General features: G+C 34.7%; 1 protein-coding gene across 9 annotated transcripts in view; it reads right to left on the bottom strand.

Moving 5' to 3' along the window:
* Positions 1 to 12218, bottom strand: part of ANKRD17 (ankyrin repeat domain 17) — a 182527-nt gene that overhangs the window by 44940 nt on the left and 125369 nt on the right. For all 9 annotated transcript variants that reach the window (XM_028848507.2, XM_028848508.2, XM_028848511.2 and 6 more), the window contains 4 exons: positions 4454 to 4565; positions 4169 to 4314; positions 823 to 965; positions 90 to 303 (listed from right to left, as the gene is read on the bottom strand). In XM_028848507.2, the coding sequence (XP_028704340.2) occupies positions 90 to 303; positions 823 to 965; positions 4169 to 4314; positions 4454 to 4565 (615 nt within the window). The remainder of the gene's footprint in view (positions 1 to 89; positions 304 to 822; positions 966 to 4168; positions 4315 to 4453; positions 4566 to 12218) is intronic.

The following is a 12218-nucleotide window of genomic DNA, read 5'->3' as shown; positions in this document are numbered from 1 at the left end:
AGCACTAAAATTATAATCAACATGTTGCTACTATACATCTTAAATATCAAAGCAATAAAGTCATGTGTAAATCTCAGACTTTTTCTTACCTTAGCTCTGTGTTCAACATTTGCTTTTCTATCAAGCAGAAGACTAACCACTTCAGTTCTTCCTTGGAAGCAGGCTAAGGTAAGTGCAGTGTTCCGATTGGTTTCTATCTGAGCATTTATGTCAGAGCCCATGTCTAACAGGAGCTTAACAGCAGCTGTATGCCCATTCATAGCTGCTAACATCAGAGGAGAGATGCCCAATTTGCTACCAGTTCTGGGGGTGCAGGTATGGGGAAGACAAATGGAAAAATATACATTTTAAATGACATAGAAAAATTGGAGATGATACAGAATTCCAATCTAAGATTATTTTGCAGCATTGTTTAAAATATTCTCAACCCTAGTAATTCTCTGAGATACTACCAAGACTCCATTAGAAATGTTTTATTAGAATTTTTTTTTTTAATTTCACTCAACATAATGACTTGGGCTGGAAGGTGATTAATAAATTATTAGGATAAACTTTCAATCTTAAAGCATGTATTAGCTTGCTTAATAAACGCTTCTAAGATGTTTACATTTAGAATCATAAGAAACAGTACTCACTATTTTTCATGCTCTATGTCCAGTTTTAATTACTTACATAAAGTTCATCTCAAAAATCTCTAATACTTTGAATGCCAAATTTGTAATAAAGGGATTTACTAAATTTGGCACTAAAAAATAGGTGTTCTACAAATATCTGTAACAGTCTTACTAAATAAGGGGCTTACAGAAAGAGAATACAACTTGCCTAGAGTTAATCTCAGCTCCTGCATTTAGTAATATTTTGATGATGTTCACATAGCCACCAGAAGCAGCCAGGCTTAGAGGTGTGTAATCGGAAACATTCCTGTGCTCTTTATTTGCTCCTCGAGCTAACAATAGCTCCACCACCTGAAAAGAAATAGAAAAAAATGTTTTCTTATGGAGAGACAAATTATCAAAGTGTGTATTTTTAAATTTCTTTTTCTGGTATACTGTACAACAAAAGAAGGGGAAAGTTCTTCCTTCATGCTCTGCACAAAACCAGCCTGATAGCAGGAGGTCTTAGAAGCCAACAAAGAAATACCTACTCAAGTAAAATCCATGTAGAAATCTACTAAAATGGTATAGTGTGTTCATGAAAGGTCTGGACTGAAAATGTTGTGACATGCTTTGGAAATCAATATTTGTTATTTCACCACAAAGCGGTAAAACAGAGTAACATGGGACAATATTGTTTCATATTATACGTGTGAATGTATTTAACATATTTTTAAACGTTTCAATCAGTAAATATTTTAAAAACATGGAATAAAAGGTCCTATATTTTCACAACATTATGAAAATTTCCTAACACAACATTGAAAAACCTTATATACATTCACTACCTATATTTCAGGTCCCACCTACTGGCAGAATTTCTGGGTGAATGGTTTTGTAAGAAATTGTCAGGCTATTCTTAAAGTGGTTGTACTATGTACAACCTTCAATAATGCATGAGTTCTAGTAGCATGAGTCTTGGTAACATTTGTTATTGCTAGTCTTCAATTTTAGCCATTCTAGTGGATGTGTAGTTGTATCCCACTGGATCTTAATTGCATTTCCTGAAACTAAAAATATTTAGCATTTATTTAAGTACTAATTGGCCACTCATAAATCATTGTCCACTATGCCATTTAATGCCTAAACAATCCTTTGACACAATATTCATTTTAATTTTATAAATAAGATATAGAGAAGTCAAGACTGGCTCAAGATCATAGCTCTTATCCCTGCTCTTACTAGTAATATTATATCCTAAAATAGTATATTATATCCTAAAATACTAAATGGCAAATAATGAATGTTAATGAACAGTGCATTATCTTGCATCTCAGCAAGTTTTAGATATCTCAGCCAGTTTTAGATATCACATTCTTTCCATCACTTTTTGCTTTCAGAGCAAGTAAGACTAGGTCGCCTATGGTGACAAGGTTATAAAAACAAGAAAAAATATGGCATTAGGCTATTTTATAAACAGTATAGTAGAAAACTCTAATCAAATTTCTCAAGTTTCCTCAATGCCATTATATTTTCTCAATTCTTTTAGAGAACTGTTCTGCTCCCAAAACATCCAATATACAACAAAAATGTATGATTTTATAGTAAAATGACTTTCCAACATTTTATTAATCACTTGAAAATACTTACCTGTTCTACTGACACCAAATTAAAGTAACAAAGTGTGTATAGGCAAAATTATTACCCTAACATACTTCTACAATTGTCATAACTTAATCTGTTACATTTTAACAAAAATACATAATTTATAAAAATTATAGTGTCCTATTGGCTTTAATATTACTTTTAAATAAAGAAAATCAACTAATTTCTTCTTGACTCAATATTGAAAAAATTTGTTCCTATATAAAGCAAGTATTTTTTCAAGCTAAATAATGACTGACAATTTCAGTCAAGGTAAAATTTTGCTTTCCGGGATTTATGGGGATTTTTACTTTTTCTGGAATAGTAGAAATAATTTATCAAATTAAGCAGTTTATTTTTCACTATCTTAATATTTGGCTTATAATACTTTTAACCTATCTATTGCCCCTACTATGAATTACAGAAGAAAAAAGTGACACAAGTAGAAGAAACAAAACAGTAGGCACAGGCCAGGCTCCTTGTCTCTTGTGTGGAGTATTCTAGTAATAAGTGTATCTAACTATCCATGCATATAATATCTATTCCAAATATAAGGGAACAAAAATTATGAAAAAAGAAATGCCTATATTATCACTGTTAATAGGTTTCAGTTTTTTTTAATTTATAAAATGAAGGATCACCAAGCCCTATCTTTCGGCACTTATGTAATCTTATTAGATTTCCCATTCATTTGCATAGGAATTATTATATCTCTTAAAATTGTTTATTTACTAGTTTATTTTAAAAATCTAGTGGGTTTAACTAACTCGAGTTCAATATAACCTTATGTGCTATGACTGGAGGGAACTGAGGGAAAAAGCTAGTTTAAGATGCTCAAATGGGAGGTAACAGTTCCCCAGTTTGCTTGTCAGAATACCTTTACATATGATATTTCAAGAAGGATACTGACATAAAGGGTGAAATAGTCATGATGGTGAAGGGATTGGAAAAGGTATTCTTGGGCTAACAACCGAAACAGGACTTGTTTCACACAAAGAATAGGTGACTTCAGGAAAAAAAAAAACCTGAAGATACAAAAGGGTATAAACGTCTTTCTATTTGTTTAAAGAACAAAACTATGACCTGTGGGGAAACAAAAAAGGCATACTTCAGGCTTGATAAATAGGAAAACCTTAGAAAAGAAAAAGAAAAAAAAGATTTTAAAGCTGAGTAAGACACCGATCTGAATGACTTAAGGTGCTTTCTAAATCTAAGATTCAATAATTCCTTGATAGAGAAGGGAATCTATGGAGACAACACATCTGGTTTATATCCCCTGTACAAAGGACTGAATTTGAAAACAAAACAAACAAAAAAAAATGGGTGATCTAGCTGATTATAAAATGTCACAAAATACATAAGTGAGTGTAAAGCTATATTTTCTAGGGCCTAGCTAATCTGTCAGTTGTTCTAGTTTCCTTAAAAAACCAAAAGGTCATATAATCTTACCATCTTATCTGAGAACCTTTCCTCCAGAGTTGAGAAATGGTGGGGAAAAATCAAAGCAAGACAAGAGTTCTCAAAACACATAAAAATTGAATATTCTTAATTCCCTACTAATCTTACAGACAGCAACAGAGACTGGGATTAAGTACCTTCTATGCCATGTACTATAGGGCCGGCAAAGATGAGTGAATATAGGCCCTGTACATTAGGAACTTACTGATTTGACTTGCAAAAATCTTTCTCCTACCCTAAATGCATGCCAGTACTACTTTTAGATGAGCAGGATTCTAAACAATGTGTGATTTTTCTGGCAAGACAGCTTATGCTAACAAAGATACTCATCTTTTTGTTAGTAAATAATAGTTTCAGCTATTGTGATAAATCTAAACATCAAAGCATTGTTCTGATAGAAAAAAAAATATAAGTGAAAGTACACATTTGCTAAACAGACAGAGGAAAACAATTACACTAAGGGGAAACATTACCTCCTGTCTTCCCCCAGAACAAGCCAAGGAGAGTGGTGTGTCCTTGGTTCTTTCTGACTGAGCTTCAATGTCTGCACCATTGTCCAGCAATATTTCCACAACACCAACATGACCAGCTGTGGCAGCCAAAATGAGTGGAGTAAAACCTGGAAAAAAATAATGGTCTCACTACATGCTAAGTCAAAAGAACAAAATATCTAACCTTCAAAACAGGACTAAGAAATAATGTTCCTAAATAAATATTTTGACCATTATTCCAAAAAATAAAACAAAAGTAGGCCCTACCTTTCTTGTCTCGGTGCTCTATACTAGCTCCTCTCTCTAGCAGTGTCTGTACCAGTTCCTCGTGGCCACCAGCACAGGCAAGTGTTAGCGCCGTGTCATGATTACTCTCGGTCTATAAGAAATTATTTTTTGGTTAGTTTATTAAATAACTTAAGATGTTAATATCAAATACATAATACGCAAACATACCGAATACACACAAATACATATGTACCACTCTATAATATCAAGCATTTGAAAAGCAAGGTTTACGGACGGGCGCAGTGGCTCATGCCTGTAATCCCAGCACTTTGAGAGGGCCTAGGCGGGCAGATCATGAGGTCAAGAGATCGAGACCACCCTGGCCAACAGGGTGAAACCCCATCTCGACTAAAAATATAAAAATTAGCCGGGCATAGTGGCACATGCCTGTAGTCCCAGCTTCTTGGGAGGCTGAGGCAGAAGAATCGCTTGAACCTGGGAGGCAGAGGTTGCAGTGAACCAAGATCACGCCACTGCACTCCAGCCTGGGTGACAGAGCGAGACTCCATCTCAAACAAAAAAAAAAAAACAAAAAAAGAAAAGAAAAGCAAGGTTTACTTGTTTCCATATTAGTAGCCAACTTGTGAGTTTTTAAAAAAGGCTACAAGCATCAAGGAAAATAAAGTATGACTTTCAATCATGCGATTAAAAGAAATACTGTGGATTAACTTTTGCTTTCAGCCATTAATGGAGAAACATAGATCAGATTTATTTTCCTATTTCAAATAACTAAAAAAGAAAAAAAAAAAACTGTTTGAAACAATGATGTTTAGACAGGCAGTGCCGAATAGTGATCCCTGAAGACAGAAATGATTAACCCAACTTACTGCCCAGGGAGTTTCCAGGCTATAGTGCAGGGAGCAAGTATCCAAACAGAGCCTGGCAGTCTCCCCAACTTGAGAAGACAGAATTTGGAGAGGTCAAGGTGGCTAGAATTCATGGAGCAGATTATTGAAGATGAGAGTACTGCGGAGATGGTACTCTGGAGATGTGCAGAGGATTCCCCTCAAACCTTCAGCTGAGTTTTGATCAGTCCATGTGCATGAGGAAATTATCCGAGGCCAGGGAAGGACCACCAGAGAGAGTCAGGCTGAATAATACCCAGGGCTCACATGGGGCCAGGAATAGTTTGGTTCCCACCAGCCAGAGTAGAAAGACCTCAAAACACACAGGATGTCAAGTAGAATCCTCAGTAGTAGGGTCAAATTAGCAGTTGTGGACCCACCTAACAAACTGAAAAGTAGGCCTTGAAATTAAAAAAAAATTGTTTCCAAGTAACTTAGCTGTGTTTGAGAACAAAGCCCCAAAATACTTAAAGGAACAAAACATCCAAAATATACTGTGTATTTTGAAAAACAAAGACTATTATAATGAGACATGACACTATCTACATATGGTTTGCTTCTGCCTTCTGCTAATGATAATGACCAACACTAGATTTACCAGTGTTCATATTCTGTTATAGTTTCAATGCTAACCTAGTGAACTATCTAATTTCTCATACTTTTATTTTTTATTTTATTTTATATTTTTGAGATGAAGTCTCACTCTGTCACCCAGGCTGGAGTGCAGTGGTGTGATATTGGCTGTCTGCAATCTCTGCCTCCTGGATTCACTCAATTCTCCCTGCCTCAGCCTCCTGAGCAGCTGGGTTTACATGCATCCACTACCATGCCCAGCTAGATACCTTTAGAACTCTACAAGCAACATGTGACTATTAGCATTTGAAATACGGTTAGTGTAACAGAGGAACTGAATTTTAAATTGTATTTAACTTTAATTTAAATTTGATAACTGATATTCAATTTGGTTATTGGAAAACTTACGATGTCTCAATTTGAGTAAATTAATCTACTTTTCAACTGTACATTTAATCAAATCTAGATACAAATTGAGTATTTCCAATGAAATCCAAATTTAGATATACTTTAAGTAGGGCGACAAATCTGGGACTGAAGGGGTTTCTGGGATGAGGGACTTTTGGTGCTAAAACAGGAAAGTCCCAGGAAAACCAAAATGATTTGATCACTCCAGCTATAAGTGTCACATGCTCACCAAGTTTTGAAGACTTTTAGTATGAAATAAAAATGTAAATTATCTCAGAAATTGTGGTGTATTGATTACATGACATGTTAAAACAATATTTGGATATATTAAGTTAAATCAAATATATTTTAAAATTCATCCCATTTGTTTCTTTTCACATTTTTTAATGAGACTACTAGATAATTTAAAATTACAAACGTGTCTCATCTTATTTTTCAACTGGACAGTGTTGCTCTGAGCATTTCCCTCACTTTCACATACATATCTCTATTATAGTACTTATCACCAATCTGCCTTATATATTTATCACCCACAGAGACTATAAATTCCTGGGAGGTAAGGAACATGTCTTATCCATGTTTGTATTTTCTACCTGTAAGTGATGCACTACTTAGGAAATAATAGATGATAGTTAAGCAAAATGAATGGCAAAAGCTGTAAAAGGTCATAGATTCAAAAATTGTTACTAATAAACATAATAAACAAGGGACTATATATGTAGCATTGATTGCACTTACACATTTGTAGAATGTACGTAATAATTATAAAAAGGAAAAGCATATTCTCCCAGAATGTAAATAACTCTAAAGACCAAATTTCATTATAAGAAATGAAAAACAAAAGACAAAAGGTAAAATCAGTAAGAGTTAAGAAAAAAGAAAAAGCCTACTAGTCAGTGATGAAGAGGGAGACCGCAAAAGCTGCTCTGCAGAAGAGGCTGGCAGAGAGCAGAGCTACTGACTGCAGAGATCAGGGATGGCCACAAGGGAGAGATGCACCAACTACAACAATGGAGAAGGACATGAAACTTAAATGAGTGACAGCTCTGACTGTGTTATAGTATTTGATATTCATCTCAGGTTTATAGGAAAAATTATCTGATTTCAGAGAAAAGGAGATAAAGGCTCTGATAAATAACTTTCCGATGGCCACATAAGCTAACAACTGGTAGAGATATGCTTTAAAAAACCCAAGATCTTGATAACAAAATCCTGCTCTCCCCACTATATCACAGAGGGGCCCTAAGGCAAAGCAGATTGTGGTAAATATAATGTTAAGTGTATGTGTCTTATGTCCACTCTATGTTGGTGCATATGCAATCAGCAAAAAAAATCAATTTTATGATGAAGTTTATAAGGTTTCTAAAATTCTTCCAGGGTTTAAAGAGTAATTTAGGAAAGCTCAAATAGAAAATGAAGAGATGTACATAAAATTTGCAAAAGATAAGCACGGAAAATTTCAGTGGATCAGTAAAATGTTTTTTCCAATATTATAAAATACAAATTCAACTGACATTTATTAAGCACCTTTTTTTTTTTTTGATTTATTTATTATTATTATACTTTAAGTTGTAGGGTACATGTGCATAACGTGCAGGTTTGTTACATATGTATACGTGTGCCTTGTTGGTGTGCTGCACCCATCAACTCGTCATTTACATCAGGTATAACTCCCAATGCAATCCCTCCCCCCTCCCCACTCCCCCCTCCCCATGATAGGCCCCGGTGTGTGATGTTCCCCTTCCTGAGTCCAAGTGATCTCATTGTTCAGTTCCCACCTATGAGTGAGAACATGCGGTGTTTGGTTTTCTGTTCTTGTGATAGTTTGCTAAGAATGATGGTTTCCAGCTGCATCCATGTCCCTACAAAGGACATAAACTCATCCTTTTTTATGGCTGCATAGTATTCCATGGTGTATATGTGCCACATTTTCTTAATCCAATCTGTCACTGATGGACATTTGGGTTGATTCCAAGTCTTTGCTATTGTGAATAGTGCCGCAATAAACATACGTGTGCATGTGTCTTTATAGCAGCATAATTTATAATCCTTTGGGTATATACCCAGTAATGGGATGGCTGGGTCATATGGTACATCTAGTTCTAGATCCTTGAGGAATCGCCATACTGTTTTCCATAATGGTTGAACTAGTTTACAATCCCACCAACAGTGTAAAAGTGTTCTATTTCTCCACATCCTCTCCAGCACCTGTTGTTTCCTGACTTTTTAATGATCGCCATTCTAACTGGTGTGAGATGGTATTAAGCACCTTTTATATTCAAAGCACTCATACTAAGTACTCTAGGGTTGACAAAGATAATACAGGACTCAAAGGAGCTTACTGATTACTATACATGGAAAATTCAGGTTCAAACTAGGAGACAAGCATAATAATGTATTATGAGATTTCACGAAACAAATATTTAAAGCTAAGAGAGCAGCTTTAAATTCTTCGTGGAAATGAAGTTAACAGTGGGCAACTCCATTGTATTTCTACATTAAGGAGAAACTAAACCAACTAACGTGACATTCTTTTAAGATAATAATGAAAGAATTTTAAAAGCCTGAAGTGAGGCTTCCATCCTCCTAAAAACACCTACACAATCCCTAAGTGGTAAGAAATAACACTCTGTTTCTCAACACATCAATAAACAAATGAACTGAAATAGAAATTTGGGTTAATATTAATAAGGACAAAGAAAAAAACAGGTGTTTCAAATACTGCTGATCAACGGAAATAATTATAATGCAGCTGACGATTTTGTAGAAAGCAAGGTATCACTTATAGAAAGAATCCTTAAACTCAAATTATATTGCACACAGTTACATTAGTCAAGAAGTTATATTCCTTGTCACATATCTAAGAGAAAGTCCCAAACCTGAAAAGGGAGATAGATGTCCAGAGCTTTAAGAGCTCATTCAGGTTTATATTCTAAAGAAAATTTCAGTGAGCCCATGATGCCATAATGTATACACCATTCTATACCATTAATAGAGGTTGTTATGATGAATTCTGGCTTATAAAAAATGATAAAAATATATTTAATGTAAAAATATTCTGTAAGTTATCAACATGACTATTCAATTTTATAATGGTGGTACAGAATGAAAACAAGAAATAGTAACACAGATGGCAATACTGAAGGAAAAACAACTTTTAATGAGCTGAAATTTGGGTGAAAAAGCACTGAACTGTGTGAAGTGTCTTTGAAAAAAGAAGTATGCTGGGTACAATGGCTCATGCCTGTAATCCCAACACTTTTGGAGGCTGAAGCAGGAGGATCACTTGAGGCCAGAAGTTTGAGACCAGCCTGGGCAACACAGCAAGATCCCATCTCTACAAAAATTAGCCAGAAGTGGTGTGCAATGCCTGTACTCCTAGCTACTCATGAGTTTGGGGCAGAAGGATAGTTTGAGCTGAGGAGTTCATGGCTGCAGCAAGCTGTGAGGTGCCACTGCACTCCAACCTGGGTGACAGAGTGAGACCCTGTCTCAAAAAAAAAAAAATTCAATTAATTAATTAAAAAAAAAAAAGGAAATACACCTATTAATGACTTTTTTTTTTGAGACGGAGTCTCGCTCTGTCGCCAAGGCTAGAGTGCAGTGGCTCACTCGGTTCACTGCAAGCTCTGCCTCCCAGGTTCACGTCATTCTTCTGCCTCAGCCTCCCAAGTAGCTGGGACTACAGGCGCCTGCCCCCATGCCCGGCTAATTTTTTTTTTGTATTTTCAGTAGAGACGAGGTTTCACTGTGTTACCCAGGATGGTCTTGAACTCCTGATCTCATGATCCAACCACCTCAGCCTCCCAAAGTGCTGGGATTACAGGCGTGAGCCACCGCGCCCTATTAATTACTCTTAACATAATTAAATTAACTTGAAAACGACTAGGACTTAAAGAGCTGAACTTTTTTTAGACTTCCACAACCTTCAAAATCATTACCTCATTCTCTAACCCAGTCAGGTTATATGTAAGCTTAAAAAGTAGGATAGCACTTCAAGGTATTCGACAAATGAGAATAATCAGTAAAATAAATAACCTATTAAAACCAGTCCATATGAACAAGTAGAATGCATGTATTTTAAAGCAGAATGCTTTAATGGTAGCATATTATACATATCACTGTTAATTCATTTTTGCTGGCCTCTTTAATTTCTCATGTTAAATCACTGTGATTAAACTGTTCTTTATATTGCAAAACCAATTAGAGAAAAATATTCAAATGATACTTATACCATTAAAAGTAAAACATAATTTTACATACTTTACAATTTCAGTCTTGATATGTCACAAGTTAAATTTGATGTCTACCTTTCTTTAAAATAACGAATACATGTTAATTATTAAAAAGTGAAAGAAAGCAAAATTCTATAAAGAGCTATTTGTGTTTTTCAGTTTTGAGATGTACTAGAATAAGTTACTCCAAGTTCACCAAAAGACTTCAGAGGCTTGAGAATAAAAACAACAAGCAGTTTAGGAATATATGGAGGACATGTGACAAAAAAGAGGTTGCAACAAGTTTTTATAGCCCAAGAAGAAAACAACTGGTTCTTTCTCATTGGTAATGGCTCCTAGAATCGATCATATTTTACACAATAAAATACAAAAAATATTTAATTAACTCGTGGTATTTGGTTCTAACCTTTAAGTCAGAATTATTTTTCCACATAAAGCCTGTGGTTTTAAAAAATCTCTACACAATTCCTAATTTCTGTATATACAGAACCCACAAATAAGTTTGGTTATACCAAACTTAAGCAAAATAAACTCAACTTAAACTCAAGCAAAATAAACACAAAGGTCAGAGCTATGCTATCAAAAGGTATAATAAAAATAGTCCCAAATAATTCCTTCAAGCTACTATTTATTGGTTTCCTAAAACAGATTTTGATAATAGCAAAGTATGTGGTATTCATCTTAAAAGTTTTGAAAATACCTAGACAAATTTGATTCAGTAAAACTGGACAGTTGGAAAGTCTGTGGCACACCCTTGGCAAGTGAGTTCTAGTTGTGTAGCAGAGAGTTGAAGACCCTTATGAAGAATGCAAACTCTTCAGCACTTGTCAAGGTCCGGAAATAAAACATATGATTCCTGCTAATCCTTGTTAACAATATTAGCTCCTGTCTAAAATGTTCAATTAAAGCAGTTAAAGGTCTGACCATTTTCCAGAATCATTAGTATTTTAAAAGGAGTTACACTTTGAGGCTTTAAAAGATTAACATTTCCTTTGTTCTTCCTTACATTTTTATGTTAGGTATGCAAAGATGAAATATAAATGATCTCTTACCATCTAGGCAGTGGACACATTTCTGTGATCCGACTTACCAGGCTAATACAATATAATTCAAATTCAACATTAATACACTTAAGTTAAAAATAAAAAACAATTTAACAGTGCAGTGGTTAATAAAAGAATAGAGTCTAGAGCCAGAGTGTCTGTGTTCAAAAGTAGGCCCCACCATTAATTAGCTGTTGGGCAAGGTAGTTAATATCTTTATGTCTTACATTCCTCAAATGGAAAATGGTAATAATAATAGTACCTATTTCATGGGATTGTTACAAAGATTAAGTTAAAGCAGTTAATATCTGCAAAGTGCTGTCTGTATGTTAAGGTTTATTATACGAACAGATCAAAGATCCAAGTATTAGAGAATGTTTAATCTTTCAGAATAGCAATCTTGGTATTGATTTCTTCATTATATTATTTTTCACAGCACAGTATTATCACACATAATCAAAGTACCCACTATGTAAAAGCCCATAAAATTATTTTCTTATCAAAACAAAAACTTCAGATGAATTGAGTGCAAGAAAATCTTCATTTTTAATCACTTAAAGTACCTGCTTGATATTAAAAACTAGCTGTTTTGTTTTTTTTTTGAGACAGAGTCTCGCTCTGTAACCCAGGCTGGAGTGCA

Source organism: Macaca mulatta, chromosome 5 (genome assembly GCF_049350105.2).
Source record: "Macaca mulatta isolate MMU2019108-1 chromosome 5, T2T-MMU8v2.0, whole genome shotgun sequence".
In the NCBI taxonomy this organism is placed as follows: Eukaryota; Metazoa; Chordata; class Mammalia; order Primates; family Cercopithecidae; genus Macaca; species Macaca mulatta.
Note: the sequence above shows the minus strand (reverse complement) of the source record. Positions and strands in the feature narration are given on the sequence as shown.